The sequence below is a fragment of the Natrix helvetica genome (assembly GCF_964273705.1).
Source record: "Natrix helvetica genome assembly, chromosome: 2".
NCBI lineage: Eukaryota > Metazoa > Chordata > Lepidosauria > Squamata > Natricidae > Natrix > Natrix helvetica.
In genome coordinates, this window is record NC_138552.1 from 216123043 (window position 1) to 216145829 (window position 22787).

Consider the following 22787-nt stretch of genomic DNA (forward strand, 5'->3'; position numbering starts at 1 on the left):
TTGTGGAGTTTTGAAGTTAATTAGATTTGTTTGGGCTAAAAGAGAAATAATAACCTATTAGGTTGCATAGCCTGCTCTTTTACCTCAAAGACTTCCATACTCCCCTGTAAAGAATAGACTCTTTTCTGTGTTTCCTGGCATTGATTACAAGCCTTCTCGCTGCTCTTCTTGTAAAAAAAATAGCGTAAGAAATAGATCCACCTCAATGTAAAAGGAGGTACTGCTTGCTCACAGTACTGCTGTAATGAGTGTTGTGGGAGCCTAACGTTGTGCTTACAAATAGGAATTGAGCATGCTATCAAGAAAAGTATCAAATTCTGGGACTATGTTTTATTCCAAGCTTTGTACCAGTCACTCTGTTCCAAGTAATCACTCATATATTTTGCAGAAAATAAAAGTGTGTTGTTCCTGTACATAGGTGTACATGCTTTATTTCAAAGTAGATCACCTACTTGGAAAACTGGAATATTATTGTAATATCCTTGTGAAGGGTGAGAGTAAAGAGATAACTGGAAAGTGTGGTCGCGTTTTCTAACACAGGGCTCTTCAAACTTGGCAACTTTAAGACTTGTGGACTTCAACTCCCAGAATTCCCTAGCCAGCAGCATATTAGTGTTTTATATCTTGTTAAGGACCAATTGCACCCATCTTATAAATGGATAAACCTCATTCACAGTAAACATGGTGAGAAGTGCTTTAAAATCTTTCCATCAGTCAGAAAAAAGCAGGGATGTTAATCTTAAACTTATCACATCAGTTGGGTATGTTTGGGCATGCATTTTATCTGTGGATTTAAAATAAATTGCTGCAGCACTGAATTCAAGCACAATCCTTAAATGCAGCATCTAGCATTAAGTAGTATTTTTCCTCTAAAATGAATGCAATCATACCAGGATCATACGTGGCGTTAGCAATTTAGGGACTGAATGTAGCACCCAATTCATTTCAAACATATTCACTTAGAACAGTGTTTCTCAAACTTGGCGACTTTAAGTCCTGTGGACTTCAACTCCCAGAATTCCCCAGCCAGCTATGCTGGCTGGGGGATTCTGGGAGTTGAAGTCCACAGGACTTAAAGTCGCCAAGTTTGAGAAACACTGACTTAGAAAAAGCTTGGTCACCAAAGTAACTCTGAGCAGCCTCCGAACAAAATTAGGAATACCCTTGTTTTAAATAAAGTGAGACAGCTTTTTACACCTTTGTAGATCATAACATTTATTGAGCCTGCAATAAATCTGAGCTGGCAATGTGCTGTGGCACAGTTTGGGTTGCAGTTTACCCAGTCCAGAAGATGCAAACATCTCAATATCAAAAGATGGTATTCTATATTGTAGAACATTATTTATCCTTCTGAATTTAGAAATGACCAAGAATCATATCCAAACCTTCCTCTGAGCCATGCACAACTCTCTGACCCCAGAAAACTGAAACGAACGGACAAGTGTTACTGAATAAGCCATGTTGATAATGATTATTATTGTTCATTTTCTCAATCTGTATCCTGCCTTGCTGCTCATTAATATGGAGGACTATGGGGAAAGAGAAGATGAGAAGGTGAGCCCTTTTGACAATGAGTGATCTTCCAAGAAACACATTGCAGTGCCATCTCTGGCAAGAAAGCAATCTTACACACATAGACAAACACACCTGCCAACCTTGGGAAATCTCCCCCATGCATTATAGGCTATGCATTCTTCCCTCAATTCATCAGGACTTGGATGAATGGGACACATAATCTAAACACTTAATAGCTATTAGAATGGAATGAAGTAGGCTAGGTATGAAGCCACGTAAACACACTTACAGAACAGAAAAAGGAACACAGACAGGCATTAAACAAATGCAAAAAAAAAAAAAAACCAACAACCCCAACAACGACAACCACCTTGACTTGAAATCTAGGATCCAAGAATCCTTTACAGTACCAATCTTCCTTGGCTTTGCAAACGGGGACACAAGCAGCTGACCGAACAATCTTCATCTCTTTTTAAACCATGGTCATCACTTTCAGGGAACTAGGCTGGAATCTCCTAATTTTCTTCTTGAGAGCCTTTGATGCTTTGATGCGGTAGAGTTTGGGCACTGGTGGTAGAGGCTTGGCCAAGGCTTGGCCACCGGCGGCGGCGGCGGCTGCCTGCTTGCCTGTAGATGTGGGCCAGATCATTTCATGCTCCTGGATCTCATCGGCATAATCAAGAGTCAGGCTGCTGCCGCTGCTGCTACTGCTCTCCTCTGAATCACTATCACTGGATTCACTGTCCCCAAAGCGGTTGGTTGTATAGTCACTAATTTCTCCTTCACTGGTCTCTGCAATGGTGGAGTGGAAAAGGGATGCACATTCAGCGGAATACTCTGAATGGTCAGACTCACTTTTGGCGTAGGCCCCTAGATGAAGAGGGAGGCCTTTTTTGGACTCGGCTCTCATGGTTACAGTACGCAAAATCCCAGCTCTTTTTCCCTGTTTTGGTGGTCCCAAGGCAAGGCTACTAGAAAGGCTGGAAACTTGGGTTTTTGCCGAGATCTCCACTGTGGATTGCCATTTGCGCTGTTTTTTTTTAATCATGGGGTCAGAATAAGCTGCTTCAAGGGAATACATGGCATTAGCAGACGCTCTGCAGAGTTCAGACCTGGAGAGTGTTTGAGGGATCCCGAATGGCACAGGATACAGACTGGACTCGGAGCAGGATCTGCCGGTGCTTTCCCCTGCAAAGGTAGGCCTCCGAATTAGATGCCTTCCCCTGAGCTGTCTCTGAGACAGACTCCACTCAAGAGGCAACTTGGCAGCAAGCTGGTGAACCCCGCGTGGCTTCTCCACATAAAGCACCTGCCTCCCTGGCCTCAGCACCTTCTCACTATTCCTTCTCTTCATCTTCACAGGCTTCACCTTGGAATTGGCAAACCTGACTCGAACTTGATGGGACTCGGTAGGGATGAACTTGGCGTGCACCAATTCCTCCTGAGGCGCAGACTCAGGTTCTTCAGGCTTTATGGCTCTCGGAGATTTCTTGTGAGATTTTTTGGCAGAAGCAACCCAGGTGTTTGGGAGGCTCAAGTTGGAATCATCCACTCCAAACGGGGAGCAGGAAGAGCTGCGTTCCAGGCTGCTTTCCCCAGCTTCAGTGACAGGAGAGTCCCACACAGATGGCTTAGCAGGGTAAGAGCCATTCACAGCTGGTGAAGACTCTGCGTCAGCCAGTGAACCTGCCTGCTCTACATTCACGCAATGCACAATCTCCGGCTGTTTGGCACATTCCCCTTCAGGCACGTCCCTTGGTGACTTCCCATCGCCTTTATTGCAAGGCAGTGGGCCCCTCTGTTTTTCCAGCTGGCTGCTGCTGCTGCTGTTAATTTTCACTCCACCAGGACTGGGGATAATAATGAGTCTCTGGAGCATTGTGAGTGGCTGATTCTTTGCTGGACCTTTCTCACTGAACTCGGCAGGGTAGCTGGCAGGATAGTTTCCTTTACTGCGTGTCAGCTGCAGCAGTTTGTTGATATAACCCCCTGGCCTGAGTTCCATAAGTGGCCGAGTCTTAATCAAGCTCTGCCCCATGAGATGAGGTGCACCTTTAAGTAAAGGGCGGCCCTCTGTTTCTGCCAGGGAGAAAAGGGGACTCTGTAAAGCAACTGCGTGGAGAGGGCTAGGATAAGGATACACATCGTTCCCACTTTTAGAGACCAAATTGCTTTGGTATTTGGGGTCCATGCAGTAAAATTGGACTTCCCCTCCTGAACCAAGCTGGGGAGAGGCCTTCAGGTCAGTGACTTTTGGGAATCCAGCATCCACCAAGTTGAGTCTTTCAAGGTCACCTGAGGAGAAGACAGAATTTCACAAAAAAAGTTAACAGAAAGTAACATCTTTGCTGTTTCTATCCCTTTAAGTGAGCATCAATACAAGGCAATGACATGATGCTCCTTTTGAGATCGGTGACGTTTGTGCATGACACAAAGGCAAAGTGTTACACTGCATCCCATTCCTCCTTACGTATGAAGCACGTGCCTCTGTTTTCCAGAAGGCATCCAAGCATAGATGTTCCTCATGTGTGACAAAGCCCCTGTGTTCAGAATGACTTGTGGAATTCATTTGACAAACCATTCTGTCCTGGCTTTACTGCAGCACACACCAATTTAAGCTTTCACAATGCAATTAATACATATGAACCTTTAAAATAAAATTAACACTCATTCCTCAAACATTCATTATTCCACAGGAATAGTAATGGTGGGATAAACCCGTGTTCAAGATCTTCTAAGGGTTGCTTCATCTTTTGCCATGCATAGAGTATTATATCTCTCTCAATACCAGAAAAGTATGCAAATGTCTGAAAAGTGAAGTCTGAAATGACTCAAGAAACAGTGAAAATATAGTATAGAAGTTCTAATAGAGTTCCTTCAATAGAGTTATAACTCTATTGAGTTATATATAAGCCTTGGGTCACTTGGAGAACCTCATGCTGCACTAGAATTATTCTACAGTTTTCCTTGAACAAATGAGTAGCAATCAGTAGTAGATGAGTAGGACCCATCACTGATTCTATCTGAAATGGTTAAAGGATATAAAGGACATGAGCACCCATTTTCATCCAATTTCTACACTGCCTTTCAGTCTGAGCAATGTCCTAAGCCGTGTTCTAAGTTACACAGAGATCTACCTACAAATATGGTTTCCCTAATACAGATACTCATTCTTAACCTGTGAACCAGATAGGGAGGGCAAGATGGATGGTGTAGACCTGTTGCCCTTTAATATATTTGGGGTGGTGGTGGTTAGATTTTATTATTCTTTTTAAAATGGTTTTTTTTAATTAACTTATTCAACTTAGATGCCTTCTAGCTCTAATCAGTTCTGGGTGTCTCCCAGCAGAAGAGAAAAATAGCAAGTACAGAATCAAAATAAAACTGTAAAGAGAGGGATGAATCGGGTCAGCAATAACAGACATATATACTCAGCAATACACTAGCTCAGATCTTGGGAGAAAAGCCAAGGGTTTTAAGGTTCTCTTGAATGCCACCGATATGGTAACCCTCTAGATCTTACTCCAGAAGGCAGCTGCCATGTGGAGAAGACATGCAGCTGGAGTCTCAATAGATGGCAGAGCTTAACTGAAGAAACCTTGGATGTGCCAATCTTGTCAGATTAATCCAGTAGGCTGCTATTAGGTACTCCTTCAAATAACCAGGGCCAATGCCAAGAAGGACTTTATGGGTCATAGCCAGCATTCTGAATCGCTCATGTCACATGGGCATACCCAGGCATGACCATCACTGCCTGTACTTCTGCATTTTTCGACCAATTGCATGTTCAGACTGATCATCATGAGCAGCCCCATGTCAAACACACTGCAGTAAACATGCTGTGAAGAGACTAGGTTATGTACAAAAGCTTCCCCATCTAGGAAAGGGTTCAGTTGGCATATCAGATGAAGCTGTGCACTTTCCTGGCCATAACTGTCCCCTGCTGATGGAGCAGGAGCTGTGTATTTAGGAAGATCACCAACTGTACCCTTTTCTTGAATGGGGAAGTCCTATTCCAGTGATGGCGAACCTATGGCACGCGTGCCACAGGTGGCACACGGAGCCATTTGTCAGGGCACGCGAGACGTTGCCCTGTCAGCTGGCCAGCACGCATGCGCGTACTGGCCAGCTGAGTTCGCTCCTTTTTAAAGCCATTTTTCGCCGTCCCCAGGCTCCAGAGGCTTTATAGGAGCCTGGGGAGGGCGAAAAGAGGCCCTCCAGAGGCTTCATGAGCTTCCCTGATGCCTTCGGAGCACTCAAAATGAACCTCCGAGCAAACCGGAAGTTTGCTTGGAGGATCGTTTTGAGTGCTCTGAAGGCTTCAGGGACTGTCCGGAGGCTTCCCTGACACCTCCGGAGAGCGTCTGGGGGTCAGGGGAGGCTACTTTCGCCCTCCCCAGGCTCCTATAAAGCCTCTGGAGCCAGGGGAGGGCGAAAAAATCATGTAAAAATGGGGGGGGGGCGCCTGTAGTGCACGCATGCGCACTGGGGGGTCACACATTGCATTATGGGTGCAGCACGCCTGCACATGACCCCCCTGTGCTCCCCCCACTTATGGCACGGGAGCCAAAAAAGGTTCGCCATCACTGTCCTATTCCATTCAAGGTTAAAGATGGAATCTCCCCAGATCTAGATGGTCCTGTGTCAGCCTCAATAGATCAGACCAGGAAATCAATTCCACCAAATAGCTAAAATTACTTTATCGAGACTGGTTATAATAAAATAAACCTGCAGATGTGATTGTGTTGTACTCCCTCCCCTGCTTATACACCTGTGAATTATGGAGGTGTCTATCTAAGTCTCTTCAGAGTATTATCATTTTTTGTGGACTTTATTATTTTTCACCCCTTGTTGTTTTGATAAGGGAGCTTGCATATCTCAGTCAAAGTCATCTTCTTTACTCTGTACAACCTAACATCCACAGGAACTCAGTCTTGGTAGGATTGAGTCCTGGATGGTTCCTCCTCGATCCACTCATATAGCCTCACTTGGATGGTTTTATATTGAACCCCCAAAACAGCAAATAGCCTCCCATAGTGGTTTCATGTAGGAAAAAGGAACAGGATTGAGAGTCAAACTCTGTAGCACCCCACAAAGGAGGGGCTTAGACAATAACCTCTCAAAGCAACATCCAGAAACCACCCCAAAAGGAAGAAGCCCCTAAAATGCCTCCCCCCATTTCTTACCTCAGGAGCTCTCCCAACATGATACCATAGTCAATAGTGTTGAAATCCATATGAAGAAGAACGAGGATGGATGCAGCATTGCAGCATATCCATTCTGGTTCTACCATAGGTCATCTACAAGCATGTTCAAAACTGTCTCCATACGAATCCCAGCCTGACTGAAATGGATCTAGATAAAGTGCTTCCTTCAGGGTTTTTATCAACTGTAGACTATCTTCTCTACAATCTTCCCTAAAAAAGAGTAGGTTGGAGACAGAACAATAGTTACCTAAATTTTGGGGGGGCCAAGGGTTTTTGAGTAGGGAGCATACCATTGCCTCCTTCAAGACATGAGGCACAACACTAGCACATGGACCAACAGTATTTCACTTCCTTGGCTTTTTCATAACCCAGCAGAGACCTGATTCTAATAAAGGTGGCTGAAGTGACAGCATAGAGAATCCTGTCCATTCTTCAAGAGTCACCAGTTCAAACGCCTCTCTGATCACACCACAGCCTCTCAGTCACAGTCCAAGTCAGAGCAGATCTGAGCGAATTTCATTTGCCAGATAGCCACATCACATTAGAATCAATCAAGCCAACAACTGCTTTCTTGACTTTCCTTACGCTCAAGATTGTGAAGCTCAAATTCCATTCTGACACTAATCAAGGGGCAAAGGAGGTATCCAAGGCAAATCTTCTGTGTAACTGTGTAAGTTTAAATGCTTTAGTTGATACAAGAAGCATGCCCAGATAGCTCCATTTCATGACAGTATTGGCCAATTTTGGAAGACGTTTCTTGATAGGGGCAGCAGCTGCATCATTTCTTTTGCAGAGCAAAGTGGGTAAAAACTATACAGTAACTAATTAATTCCAGCTTGCTCTAACCAAGTAAGTTGGAAGGCTTAATAAAAACAGACATTTCCTCTTCTTGCTATGCATCTTTCTTTATTATTTCTGGCACTTTACTCAGTTCTAGTGTAACTGTACCCTTAGGACTATTTAGTTACTTAGTGCAAACACTCTGCACTGAACAGCCCCTCCAACTTTGTGTACTTCCTGCACAATCCTGGAGGTTTAAATGACCTCCAAAGTAGTTCAGAAGAATAGCAACTTTGCTCATCTCCAATAGGTACACATATCTCACCAACATGTACCTCTTATCGGAAGGAGTCAGCTATTCTCCTTACATCTAGGACAGAATGTTTTTAGAATTCCTCCAGTGTGGTTAAAGTTATGGGCTGTGTGGTTCTTAAGTACAGACTCAAAGTACCTGCTGTTTCCAAGACATTGAAACAAAACAGTCTTGGTGAAAAATCAGAAATTAGTACTTAGATGGGAGGCTACTTGGAGATATAAGGACACAGTAAATGAGAGCAGGATTACACACACACACACACACACACACACACACACACACAAATCTGGAAATGCAGTGGGAAATCATGTCTATAAAATCAATCAGACTTAAGTTCAACTCAAAGCATTCTGGTTTGATGAAATTGGTTTAAGATTAAGAACTGCATTTCATGATGTGAACACCATAGAACAGTGGTTCTCAACCTGTGGGTCGGGACTCCTTTGGGGGTCAAACGACAGGGGTCGCCTAAGACCATCGGAAAACACATATTTTCGATGGTCTTAGGAACCGAGACACCAATTTAATGGTTGGGGGTCACCACAACATGAGGAACTGTAGTAAAGGGTCGCAGCATTGGAAAGGTTGAGAACCACTGCCATAAAAACATGTCAACAGTTTGGACTATGCAGTGTGGCTTCAAGCTTTGTTTATCTTTGATGTTATTGAGTAGGGATATTGAAGTTCCAAGCTCCTGGCCCAAACTGAAGACCAGACAGTAATTCAGGCAGTACACCATGCTGATTCAAGAGAGGCTAAACTGATTGAAAATCTGTCTTATATAAATTGTTAAAAGTATAGAGACTTTAAGTGAATTAAACCTGTCCATATTGCTATGTGCTATGTGAAAGATAACATCCCACACTGTCCAATCCAGGACAGCTCCAGCAACATCCTGTTACTTCTTTAGAATAAAAGACTACATGACTACAGCCTCAATACAAAATAGCACGTGCCTTATCATCTTCATCAATAATAGCAAGGATAAAAAGAAAGCTATTTCCCTTTCTAATCAAGATCCAAAGAACCTGCGATACTTACCAGTAGAAACAGGCCTTGGTCTGGACTTGCTTGGAGTGCCTGAAACATCTAGGCAAGCTTTGCTTTGACATCCATCACCACTATGAGGTCCCTCCTGTTGGAACTGGGTGCGCACTGTGGTTTCATCTGCAGATTTGGGTCGGTAATCAAAGATGCTGAGATGGGTTTTGGAGAGCTGAGAACTTGGTAACAAACTGGCATGGGAGGAGGAAATGGATTCACTGAAGACAGATGTGCAGGAATTAGATAGAGAGCAGGAGCCACCATCACTCAGATCATAAAAACCTGATGAATCAAAAAAAATATTTCCTGGTTTACAGAGAACAAATAAACTGCATAGCAGAAGGTTCACTTGGAGCACTTCCTTCTCTTCCATTTCATAGATGAGAGTACTGCGAGAGAGAAAAAAACCAGGTGCTTTCAGACAAAATTTCTGCTTGTCCCTCATTCACAAAATTTTGCAATGGTGAATTAGACATTCTGGTTTTATACTTCTAAGTCTCCCAAGTTTTGTCACTGCTTCTGGCTTTTCTCATTTAAAAAAAAAATTGGTCAGTGAGGGAAAGTCTGAAGAGTTATGTCTTTGACTGGAAATGTCAAAACTGTCATACACAGGTGAGCAAGTTTTGAGGGACACTCCAGGAGATTGAAAAGCATTTTGAGCCTGTGCTCCAAAATGGGCAAAAGTAGGACCAATAGAAATGGAGTGGAAAAGAAATGAAAGATACAGCTAAAGCACAGAAACAATATTTGTTTTATTTATAGTTGCATTAATTGCATTCATTTAATGAATTGAAAAAGACAGGTCCTCATCCATCAAAGGATTTGCCTTTTCTATTTCGTCTCTATGATCATTTTAAGCAGAGCAATGCCATATAAGATTAGTTGGATGACAAATCTATGGGGTCAACCAAGTATAAAAGACTTTGCTATGATATAACCACTGGCTTTTTGTCTCAGATGTCGGGGGGGGGGGGAATGAAGGGGAAAAAAACTGAAGGAAGAATAAGGCAAAAGGCACAAGCCAAAGTAGAAAGGAATGGATCAAATAGGAGGGGGAAGACTGGAGATGGGTTGGGTGAAATTGAAGTTGGTTGTTGCTGGTGGGGAAGGTGGCAAGTCCAAACACAAAGAAGTAACAACGGCATGAAGGTTGGTAGCTTCAAAGAGAATGAAGACAAGACTGAATGGTGGAGATGGAGATAGGACTAGTGATGAGTGATGTATCAATGGCAATTGGGAGAATTCAGTAACAACATTCAGGCTTTTGTGGGGCTCTAAGTGATCTTCCAGTAGGCTGCAGGTTGTGCATCTGCATTTTAATAACTTACTCTTAAATGTTAATAGTCACTATCATAATTATCCATGTCTATGGTCCTCAGAACAAATTTAGAGTCTCCAAAACTTCACTTTCCCTTTTATCTCTTCCCCAGTTCACATAAAACATGTTTGGCAAGAATCTCAGGGACTCAGTTTACACATCACCCACAGTTTAAAGTAAGAATGCCCACTTGTGCTTTATGACTTTTACAGATTGCTTGCTTATTAAAAAACTTATTTTATTTTTCTTTATGTACACTGAGAGCATATGCACCAAAGACAAATTCCTTTTGTGTGTCCAAACACACTTGGCCAATAAAGAATTCTATTCTATTCTGTTCTGTTCTGTTCTATTTTATAATTCCAAGTTAAATTAGGGGAAGGCAAAGGACAGAATGGTGCTAACGGAAGTGGAAGAGTTTGGATGAGTGAAGAAGTAAGTGTGAAGATCTCCTTTTGCCCTTCACTTGGCGATGCCCCACCAAATAGTCAATTTTGTCACTTAACTTCAAGAGCACAATCAGCAGGGGTTCAGGGGCTGGAAGAGGAAGCTAGGGAGACATATGGTAACCTGTTCCTTACCAATAAAGTTCCTTTATATGGATTACATTTTGTGTTATCATTGTTTTACTGTATTTGCCTCTGTAAAAAATAAAAAGTTCATAGAAGAAAAGGAAAAATCATCCAATTACCTGAACTGGGCCTACTATCACTATCAAGATATTCAATGGAAGTTTTGCCGACATCCAACTTCAGTTCGCTGATCTGCTGGTCCAATTGATCCAGATGAGTTTTCAGTCCCACATCTTGTCTCCTTAGCCGTGACTGTTCATAGGGGAAAGGGAAGATGTTCAGTTTCTTTTGGCTCTGTAGGACCAACTCAATATTCCCGTCTTCTAGGACTAGTCCGATCTTTGAAGAAATAGCACAAAGGCAGAACAAAATAGGAAGACTAGAAGCTTTTAATCACAACAGGTTGACTGGATTCTATGAGAGTTAAAATTGATGACTTTGATGGTAAAACTGAGCATGGAAGTACCATGCCAATAATTCATAATAACAATTCATTAATACATTTTGAAGTTCTATCTGTAGAACCTCCACTTGTGTGGATATTTAATTAATAAACCATTTCAGTAACTCAGGGACTTGGGCGAACCATCTTGATGACAACCAAAATATCTGAAGCTAGTATAGGTGGATGGAGGAAAGAAACAAAGATCAATGAAGGAAGACAACAAAGCCCAAAAATAGTAGTTAAGGAGAATTAACACATATGTATGTATCCAAGTGGTTTAAACTTACTAGAGGTAATCAGCCAATATAGCAGACAGGAGTAAGATAAGAGGGTTTAAGAATGGTGAAATGCAAATGAAATATAATAGAAGCGGAAACAATATAAGGTGAGCGATATCGATTGGCAATTGCTATTAGAAAGAACAGGAAGCTCCTGTTCGTATTGTATTGTGTAAATGTGGTGTACGTCTAAGTTTTGTGTGTGTGTATTTTACACAAAATATCTGAAGCTGTACACTGCTCAAAGTTAATCTTTAAAATGGGTGAAACATAAATTAGACAGACAAACAGATAAATAAATAGGCAGTTTAAACTGGAGAGAGACACTCCCAAAATCCTCTGTGACATAAGGCACAAGGATACCAAAATATTACTTTTTCTACTCCCTCAGCAATCTACTAATTCCAATTTATGGATTATATGGATTCTTTCTCATTCATGCACTTCAATTTCCTTTCAGCTGCTAAGAAAGGCTTCCACTGATTTTAGAAAATCTGGAGAAAGCCCATAAAGTTACTAATTTTATATCCTTACTTGCTTAATACATTTCTAGAGGAAAAGCTTCCAATATTGCCTTCCTTGGAAGGAAAAACTGTTTTAAGGCATTTTTTTAAAAAAGAAAATTTCCCTTCTCCAAAACAAAACAAATGTTCTATTCAAATTGAGGAAAATCCTTGGATTTACATCAACAAAATTTTAATAAACATGCGATCCCAAAAAGTCTGCTGTTGATTGGACTAGGAAAAGAAGACACTTTAGACCAGGGTCCCAATCCCCAACCATGGTCCACTACTGGGCTGTAAGCTGTTCAAAACTGGGCTGTCCAAAATAGTGGGCGAGTGTGCACACATCCCCTTTTCACAAGCATCAGGTGAGTGCATTCACGTGTGCTCCATTTGTGGGTGCATGTGTGCACTTTCCCAATACTTGCACCGAACCATCCCTTCTTCCCCATCTCCCCCATCATCTGCAAAGCCAGAAAAGTTGGAGAACTCTACTTTAGACTGTCTATGAGTCTCTGTGTGTGTTCACATAGCCCATAAGCCTAAATGCATATACTTTTAACCTCTCAGCTCCACTATTGCAGAATTAATGATTGCTGGAAATGATTGGCCGTAAACTCAGAATTTCAATCCTCTGAAATTTCTTTCATTTGCAAAGCAGCAGTAACATCTGGAACAGCAGTGGCTTGTTAGGAAGCACTTAATTTAACTCCCCCTTTCCTCTCTAATTTACTACTCCACCCCCTACCAACCTTACAAATTTAGCCAGCAAATATATCTTAGAAGTCTAGTTTGGGGAGGGGAGGGGGGGCAAAACTTCAGAACTTTGCACATATTTTTAACAGATGAAACCCAGATTGCTTACATGTAGACCAATGTGGAAGGCGTGTGCAGACAAATGGGAAACTTCACCCCCCCCCCCAACATCCCAACCCCTGCAATCACTTTCTTTCTTTTCTGCCTTGAGTGGAGATGTCTTCTATTTCGGTCCACATGAATGTCAGTAGAATATTTGTTGTGGCTTTACCCTGACACTTATATGAATAAAAACGTCCATATAGTCAGGCAGTCTGATAAAAGCCAAGTTCTTAATTGCAGTGGCCTACTTAGCAGAGTAAATGTGTGCTTAACGGACTTCCAAAGTGTGTTTTGCTAAGCTGAGCAGCAGGATCATCTTCCATGGCCAGGTGCATTTGTTCAGCAAAAACATTAGCTCTATGGATTCTCTGTTCAATAAGCATTTTCCAAGATGATTTATACCATTCTTGGCAACCTCCTCCTACTGTATAAGAGATGCAGTTTCCTGCAGGTTTTGTTAGGAGACCTAATCTAACAATGGTACCAATCACAACACAATCCATTCAAATACATAGCCTTTCTTGCTAGCATTCCAAACTAACGAAATACACGTATTTTTTTCTTCTGTTTAAGCCAGGCATGTCCAAAGTGCGGCCCGGGGGCCAAATGTGGCCCTTTTTCAAATTTCAAGCGGCCCGCAGCCTCTTCTCCCCACTGGAGTTATTTGTTTAGTCTTTCATAAAATACCGTATTTTTCGAAGTATAAAGATGCATCTTTTTCCCCTCAAAAAAGAGGCTAAAAATCTGGGTGCATCTTATATACTGAATACAGCATTTTTTTGCCTCCCAAAACTCTGCCCCCTTCAACAAAATGACTGTGCATAGCCTTTAGGAGGTTTTCAGAGTGCTCCTGAGGGCTGTGGAGGGCATAAATGAGCAAAAAACAGGCCATTTTTTGCTCAACTTTGCCCCCCCTAGCCCCCAGGAGCACTCTAGAAGCTTCTTAAAGGCTATTCATGCCCTTTAAAAAAAAGGCCCATTTTCGTGAAAAATGGGCCATTTTGGGGATAGTGCAAAAACTTTTTTTTAAATTTGCCTCTTCAAAATCTTGGTGTGTCTTATACTCCGAAAAATACGGTAGTCAATTTGCATTTAATGTTAAGGGTTCAAAGAATGTCAGGCTGAATGATCGGCCCCACACATTTTCACCTCACCAAATCTGGCCCTCCTTGCAAAAAGTTTGGACACCCCTGGCTTAAGCACTGCTCTTCTGATGTGCAAAGGAATGAAAGAGCTTTAGGCTTTACTGATTTCAGGAAGTTAGTAACTGAATTTTGTTTTCATGGTTGGAATTAATTGCTTCATGATTAATGTTTTGCCAGCTAATCCCTCCCTTTGTGGTTTCTGATTAATGGCAGAGAGGCCACAAAACATTCACAGGACTTTCAGGTATTCAAGTATAATTTATTGTACCAGGATCTGTTTGCAATTTTACAGTACTTTAACCAGTATGAGACTATTTACACTGGCCTTATAAACACTTTCCTCTTTTCCAACTTTTCCTACCATGAGGCCTGGTGTGCTTCATCAGTGTTTGGTTGGCTTCATACTTCTCACCGGTTCCTGATTTGTATTTCTTGTGCTCAAACTGCTCCTTTGAGACCATTTTTTAATGATCCCAAAATCAGTTTGTTCCAGTCAAATAGGGCTTTGCCTGACACATCTGGCCACAAACTTTGGGGGTGAGGCTCCTTACAAGGAATTGGAATTCCCATCAAGAGTTCCATAAATCACCTATACTGGACTAATTCCTTCCAAAAGAGTTACCAACATGGCCTTTTGTTGTAGTGAGGAACATGTTGAACTACAGGAGTTGTAGTTCAACATGTTTGTTAAGCACTCTGTACTGAAGACTTCAATAAGGCTTTGTTTTCCTCCAAGGTTTGATTTAATTAGAGCACCTTATGCTATTAAGAACTTAGGGTCTTCCAAATTGCTAGTTCATGGGGGGGGGGGGTTGGAGGGAGATAGTATTAATTTGTTAATATTGCCCAGCTGTTGACCTCCAAAATATTCTACCACAAAACACAAGGTGGAGAGGTGTGCAAACAAAATTCCAAGGAATACTTGAATAACATTAGAAAATACATTTTCCGGTATGTCAATCAAGATATTTTTATTTTATTCATAAATCATTTCAAGTTATTAGGCACTAAGCAAAAGATAAAAGAAATAGGCCTTTGTATAAAAGATTAGAGTAGGACAAAGAGAAGCAGCCTAGTGAAAAAACAGATGTGGTGGGGACAAATTCCAAGCAAAAATATTACCTGCAGCATTAGCAACTGATTTTAAAATATCAGCTGAGAAAAAAATATATGCAGATGATCATGTAAACCATGATTTTTCAAAAGCTCCTTTTGCAGAAACTTCTTTCCTTAGACACTTAGAAATATTGCTGATATAAGCAATCCACTAAAAACTGAAGACATTAACTCCATTTTACCTTTTCTAGAGCACATGGCCCACTCATTTAGGGTTAGATGGAATTTCAGCAAGAATAACTGGTCCTTTCAGTGCTGTAAAGTTTTGAAGTGCCTGCCAAAATCTATAGAGGCAGAAGGATCTCAATGCTGAAAGGTTGGCCATTGTGCTCTCACTATTGCCCAGAGGGCAAACAGATTTGACTTCCCTTCCTGTTCTTCCTGAATATTATCTGCTGTCTAGTAATCCGATTATTTCAGCTAAATTCCTATTTTTAACACTGTTGTCTCCCAAACAATGTTACTGGCAAGTGCTCAGTACGTTTTACAACTGTGAGAATGTTAGATGGCCAAGTTAGATGGCCAACTCAGTCCCTAATTAATGTAGAAAATGTAGTGAAGATTACCACAATGGATGACTCATTTAGCTGGATATATTTTCTAATATTGTGTTCTTTAAACATAAAGAGTGACTCTTTCAAAATAAAAGCAGAGTTATTATGGTGAAACTAAATGCTTACTGTACATATGATGGGATTTGGTTAGGAATGCAGCCTTAATTTTATTGTTTTTCTTCTTATGGAAAAGCAGGGTGGAAACTGGACACACTTGAACTAGAAGGTACTTGTTTAGAAAACACAAGTATTAAAAGTAGGAACTTATCTGAAATAATCTGATGACTATTCAGGAAAGGAAGTCAAATCTGTTGTAATAATTGGTCTCTTCAAACTATGTGTGACCTGCTTCTAAGTTGTGCAGGACTCTCAAATGCTATTGATAACTTTGATCAGGATGTCTTTAGATTGTTTGATAAAGTCTGTAAGTCAGTAGTTTCCTCTTTGTGTTTTTAGAATAATGCTCAATATACTAATTTCTTTATTATTCATCAAATTTCTACACCATCTAAGTGACTCTGGGGAAGTTTATAAGTTAAAAAAAGAAACCCAAGTACTAAAAACAAAGTTCAAAAGGGTTTACAGAGGTTTAATGTTTTAAAAAGGCAGACGAAGTGTCCTTAAGACATCAACCATCCCCAAAGTTGCATGCTACTCTTATTCCCCCATACCAGTTGGCAGAAGCAGATCTTGACACTTCCAGAAGGCCAGGAGGATAGGACCTGTCTTGTATCTGGGGGCAAGGTATTCCATAGAGGAGGGGCAATAATAACAACAGAGAAAGCTCTTTTCCTTGACTCTACCAATCTTAAATTCTTTAGCCAATGGGATCTGAAATATGCCCTCCCTGATTGAATGGGATGGGTCAATGAAATAAGTACAAGACAGTTCTCGGGCAGCCTAGTCCCATTCCATGAAGGGCTTTAATCATGATAATCATAACCATGAATTGGATCCAGAAGCAAGCAAAACATTGGACTACTGACGTATATGAAACCTTTGCAATAATGGGAACACTGTGAAGTCTTTTCCTTCAACCCCTTTCTCAGCTAATTTTCTGCTCAATCTTCATCAGCTAACCATCCATTTTTTCAAATCTTATACACATGGAATGAATGAGCTATTATAAACCAAAGTACAGATATCAAATAGGAGATATCAAACTGTTTTGGATAGAGGTCATTGGGAGTTTGTACTAGCCCATCAGCATTGAGCAAGCAATAAATCCTTTAACTCTTATTTTCTTTGGCGTTCAATAAAATATAGTGGGGTTATCCGTTAATATTATCAATGGCAGGTAATCAAAAGATTGGTAGTACATCTGTGCTGCCACTTTGACTCTAATCAAAATATGCTGGCTTCAAAGCTTCCCAGGTGGGATTTAAGAATCTCATGAAGGTTAAAGTCAATTTTCACTCCCCAATGCCTTCTGATAAGCTACTCCCTTGCAGTGGATACTCTTTGCATGTGTCACACCTGATGGATAATTAATGGCTATGTCTAACACCAATAAGGAGGGAGGGATCTGGGAGATATGAATTAGCTCAATGCTTACTGAAGTGTGTAATTACCGAGATTGGGAGAGACTGAAGTTTATAACATCTTGATTGAATTCTTCTTTGGGAACACATTTCTTATTTTTAAAAAGGGAAGAAGCAACAGAAGCAGTTGTTGCACAAATTCAATCTATTCTACCTAAATAGTCAGAAACAGGGGAAGGAGTGTTTCTCTTCTAAATTGCCAAGTAGAGACAGCTAAAGGTTACCAAGAGGTACCTTCAGAGGTATTCAGACTATTATACCACAAACCCCTGAAAATGATACCTTTTTTCCTAATAGACTAAAATGGGATCCCATTTCATCCTATAGCTTATGTATGGAAAGAGAGGGTAGGTGAAAACCCAAAACAGTTCAATAGACTAAGATCAGGGGCGAAATTCAGCAGGTTCTGACAGGTTCTGGAGAACCGTTAGCGGAAATTTTGAGTCGTTTGGAGAACTGGAAAATACCACCTCTGGCTGGCTCCAGAGTGGGGAGGGAATGAGGATTTTGCAGTATCCTTCCCCTGCCACACCCACCAAGCCATGCCCACAGAACCAGTAGTTAAAAAATGAATTTTACAATTGACTAAGATAGCTGGATTATATGAATATAGGGCAAGACCCCTATTTGTGCATCTGTCTGAAGAACTAGTTGACTCTACCAATAACGCAAAGCACTTAGGTCCATTGCCTTCACTGTGCTAACCCCCAATAGATAGGAAACACCACAAAGAATATATGACTATAAGTTCACATCATATATAAATATATAAGTAAATATTATAAATAAATATATAAGCAAAGTATATTTTATATTGTTTTGATCAATTTATTAAGTAATCTTTCAGAATCACTTATCATATGATGATCATAATATTGAACAAAATTACTTGAGAGTATACAGAAATAATCTATGTGAAGTAATGTGAAACTCCATATTAAAATAGTGTATACATACCATTTATAAAACAAAACTTGAAAATCTAACAATATTTCCATGGCTACACTCTAGTGTGAAGTTTAAATATACAAATAAAATTTCAGATAAGTAAACTTGAAGAAAAAAGAACTAAGAAACCTTACACAGTCTTGTTTACCTGTTTGAAAGACCCAACAGCTGGGTGGGTTTGTTCTCATATTCTTGGTCTGACTCACTACTTTATTTGAAGCAAGATAGGAAGGTTGACACAAAGTGAATTTGATTGGTGACTGCTCTCTCAATAGTTCTAAATGTAACCCAAAACCTGCATGACAACACCTAGAGAAAGACACTAATCCATTTAAGATTGTGCCTTTTCTCTGCTCCATCCCACCCTCTTCCCCTCTGCATGCTGTAACATTTCAGAGATTCAGGGATTTTGACAACTTACCCACAAATGTTTAAATTCTTAGCTGATATTAATAAATGCATTTCCTGATTTTGATGATACAGCAGATGTCTTACTTTGTTCTCTTGATGCTGAGGAAAATGCCTCTGCTTCAGAATAACCCCTATGTTCTCTTAAACCAGGGGTGTCCAAACTTGGCAACTTTAAGATTTGTGGACTTCAACTCCCAGAATAATTCTGGGAGTTGAAGTCCACAAGTCTTAAAGTTGCCAAGTTTGGACACCCCTGTCTTAAGCTGAGAGTGACTTGATCAAGCCTCTCCAATAGAAGTCATGGTCCAAGGCTATTTCACACTTATTTAGGATAAGAAATTATTTTCCCTTTCACAGAATGAAGTCTGTCTTTTTAGAACTATCCAATGAGATTGACCAGACCTGCCTGCCTTTTATACCCAAATTGGCTGAATATACTGGAGTTTATAATTTTGATATATTTAAAAGGCAGCACACTGGAAACAGCTGCATTAGAAGTTAGTCAAATTAAGGTTAAATTACCCTGAATCCTTTTTTTTTTCTATTTCAAAAAATGTGCAGATTGTCCTACACTGGAATACTGTGTAGTACCTTCAAGGAAACAGAGATTGTGATCAATCTCCAGACATCTGCTAAAATGTTAGAGGTAATTTTTTTAAAAGGAGCAAAGGGTGACATTTGCATTTTAGCAGCTTAATGGCTGATTTCAGTATGCTGGGAACTGCTTCCTAATTTTTCCAATTATCATAACTCTTCATACTTCTTCAAATACCAAGACAGAAATTATTCATTCATTCATTCATTCATTCATTCATACATACATACATACATACATACATATATAGGCATACCAGGGGTTGTAACACACACACACATACATACATACATACATACACACACATATACACATATACACACACATATGCACATATATACACACATACACACAAACATATATACACACAAACATATACATACATACATGCATATATATATATATATATATATATATATATATATATATATATATATATACATACATACATACATACACACACACACACTCACATATACATATATACACACATATAAAGCAAACATACATGCATATATATATATATTATATATATATATATATATATATATATATATATATATATATGCACACACACACTCACATATACATATATACACACATATAAAGCAAAATATAAACATGTTTGAAATCTCACTAAAAATGCATCCTCACATATATTAAATTATGTGAAGTAAGAGAAAAGTTATCTATATGGAAAGATGTTGATTCCTGTTCCTGTGCATAAAATACCTTTATTTTATCAATAAAATATATTTGTATGGAAAGGAAGTCAAATAATATGTACATGTATTGAAAGAGTGATCTGGAATCATCCCAGTTGATTTTGTGCACCAGAATAAAATTTAATTAGAACGTGGAATGAGAAATGAGCTTCATTTTTTAAAAACTCAGAAATCATACTTGGAATAACTAGAAAACAAACAAACAAAACCTCAAACTAAAACTGAAAACTGAATGGTTTTATAGTTCAATATAACGTATGGCTGTGGAAGAAGAAATAAAAAGATTGAGAATTGCCACAACATCCCCAAAAAAGAGAATTTCTTCTCAGTCTCTTCTAATAAACCTAATGTTACCCACAAACCGTACATGAGCACACCAATGTGCCCACCATCCCTGTCGTAATGTTTCTTTTTATTCATATCCATTTCAAGCATCCAAAATTATGTTTATACATACATACATATATACATTCATACATACATACATGTTGTCTAATACATGCTTGATGAAATAAATAAAATAAATAATTTTCAGCCAGGGTTCACAGGGTAATGTAAGTCCCAATCAATTGCATTTACTTTTGAGTCAGCGTTCATAGGATGCTCTTTGTGCTTAGATTTCAGTCCTGTTGAGGTAATGACATCAAATGACCAAAAGCTCTCCTTTCCCACCTCACTTTGGTATAAAAGGATGGCCCTTATCCTTTTCTTGAAAGTTGCATCACAAAATTCACATTCCACTTTAGTAGTGTCTGATTGCTCAATCGAACTGTAAGCTTTCTCCCCATTAAATACAGTAGGACTTACTTGCAAATGCCCATGGAATTGCAGTCTGAAATTTTTTTAAAAAAAAGATATTGAATAATGGGTGGAGTAGATCAAAGGGGCAATTTACCATCCAAGTCTACTTACCCATGGGTACTTTCTCACTGACATCAAGAGTCTGCAAGATCCAAGTCAAAACATGTAGCTAATGGAACCCTACCGCTATACTCAGATTCAGAGTTATTTCAATATTTTCTTGTACAGAATTCACATTTGCGGTTAAAAAATGCAACAGACAGGAAGCACGTTGTTATGGATGACAATCTCACATTGTGGTTAAATTGCTATACATTTACTTGGGAAAATACAATATTTAAAGACCTCTTAGATGGGGAAGGAAGATAACAAGGATGGCCCCAGGGTTATTATATGACTGCAATTTTAAGAGATTGGATTCTCATTTAAATAATGCTCCCTTATCGTAAATTATTACACTGGAGAATTTGAATATTCTTAACTTCAAATGCAGACACATATATACTCCTTTTCTGAACATGTGAGAACATACCCTGGTGTTCTTTTATAATGTACCCAAGAGCCTTCCCTTTTTTAATGGTTACCCTCAAAATAGGTGGGTGTGTATTATGTATGTGTATGTGTATTACATTATAGATACATTCTATTTATATAGTAAAGATCTAACAGATAAAACCTAAATAAGAGGGCAAGGACAAAGATTGTGCAACTGGGCAGAGAGAGACTGCAGGTGGGGAGGAAACTTACTATTAAAATACAATTACTTCGTGCAGAGAGGTAGGCTGTTAACAATACCTCCCCTCGAAATCCGTCTGTGCAAACAAGAACGAAAGATTTTCTTCCTCGTTCAGGCCAGAAATAATGGATTTTCTAACAGGGACAATCCTTTTATTGGGGGGGGGGATCTACACATGGACACCTCTCGTGGCAAGAGAATAGGCAAGGGAGCTCCATACAACCAGGAGTAGCGAACAATGACCGACCAGGACCCCGCCGGTTTTCCGCCAGGCGTCCTCCCTCGAAAGCTTGCCGGCTACAGAAACCTCTGCCTGCCTGCCTTCCCCGACAGCCAGCCGGGGCGCGCTTACCTGGCCAGAGAGCAGCTGAGCCGCGCGTGTCGTGGGCGCGTTGCGGTTCTTCCCCACCCAGCCACCCCACTCGCGAACCAAGGGCATTCCGTGACCCAGGAGCCTCCGCAGCGGCTCCCTTACCAGTTGCTCCTTCAGGGCGGTGAGGGTAGCTTCCAGGCGCTGCTCCTTGTTCTGTGCCTGGCTCTCCTCGCCTGGCCGCTGCATGGCCAAAGCCTCGCTCACCAGCGCCCGCTGTTTTTCCCGCAGCACCTGGAGTTCCTGGAGGCCGGCCAGGGCGGCTTGCAGTCTCTCGCTGACCCTGCAGCGGTCCCAGCCGCCCGGCCGCTGCTGCTGCTGCCTCCCCGGGAGCATCTTTTTCCACGCCGTTCAAGCCAGGGCCATGCCAGGCAACGCCGGAACCTGCTGCTTTGGAAAGAAGGGTCAGGAGCGCGCAAAGCAGCAGCCTCTCGCTTCGCCCTCCGCTAGACGGGAATGAAGCGGAGGAGCGGCCACTGCGGCTGGGGAGCGGGCGGAGGCGAGGCGAGGCGAGGCTGCGGTTCAACGCCCTCTCCGACGCGGGGCAGCCCAGGGCCACCGCCGAGCCGAGGAGACAGAAAGCCGGCGAGGGCGAACCAACCACGGGGCTGCCTCATTCATTCCTCCCCACCCCCACCCCGGAGTCCCCGCCCTCTAATGGGGAAGGTTCAACGAGAGGTCTGGCGATCCTGGAGAAAACCACTCTCAGGAGGGGCACCAGTGCAGGGGGGGATTGATTTTTGTCTGCCCCTCCCTGCAAATTCCCCTCCCACTTTCCTCCCCCCCCCTTCCAGTGAAGTCAGGCTGCGGTTGAAGACATAGGCTCCGTAAACCCTGATCCTCTAGGTCTTCAAGTGATGCTCGGCTCCTGGCGGCTACCTGGATTCATCCAAGTGATTTTCTTTTGCAGTCCTTTCTCCTCTTCCTGGATGTCTTTTTCAGCTTCCCGGTCTGGGTATTCCGCAGGAATCTCTCCTCCACCTTTTCTCCAGGTGTATCCCGCTTAGCT

The 22787-nt window shown here is 41.1% G+C and overlaps 2 protein-coding genes and 1 long non-coding RNA gene across 6 annotated transcripts in view; 2 read left to right on the forward strand and 1 right to left on the reverse strand.

The window, feature by feature from the left end:
• LOC309386004 (sulfotransferase 6B1-like) overlaps positions 1–22787 on the forward strand; it is a 294923-nt gene that overhangs the window by 183561 nt on the left and 88575 nt on the right. The window lies entirely within an intron of this gene.
• Positions 352–1667, forward strand: LOC309386878. The gene is made up of 2 exons (XR_014174511.1): positions 352–969; positions 1113–1667. It is a non-coding gene; the product is annotated as an uncharacterized lncRNA (long non-coding RNA).
• Positions 1189–22494, reverse strand: DACT2 (dishevelled binding antagonist of beta catenin 2). Of its 4 annotated transcripts, none has more exons than XM_081942775.1 (4): positions 21884–22494; positions 10872–11091; positions 8860–9144; positions 1189–3810 (listed from the first exon to the last, which is right to left on the reverse strand). In XM_081942775.1, exons 1-4 carry the CDS (start codon positions 22112–22114, stop codon positions 1988–1990), a joined length of 2559 nt encoding a protein of 852 aa, XP_081798901.1. In that variant the 5' UTR covers positions 22115–22494; the 3' UTR covers positions 1189–1987. The 4 variants fall into 4 exon arrangements, with proteins under 4 accessions (XP_081798901.1, XP_081798902.1, XP_081798903.1 ...); XM_081942776.1 differs by having other exon boundaries at positions 10872–11004; positions 21884–22492; XM_081942777.1 differs by lacking the exon at positions 21884–22494 and adding an exon at positions 21761–21867 and having other exon boundaries at positions 10872–11004.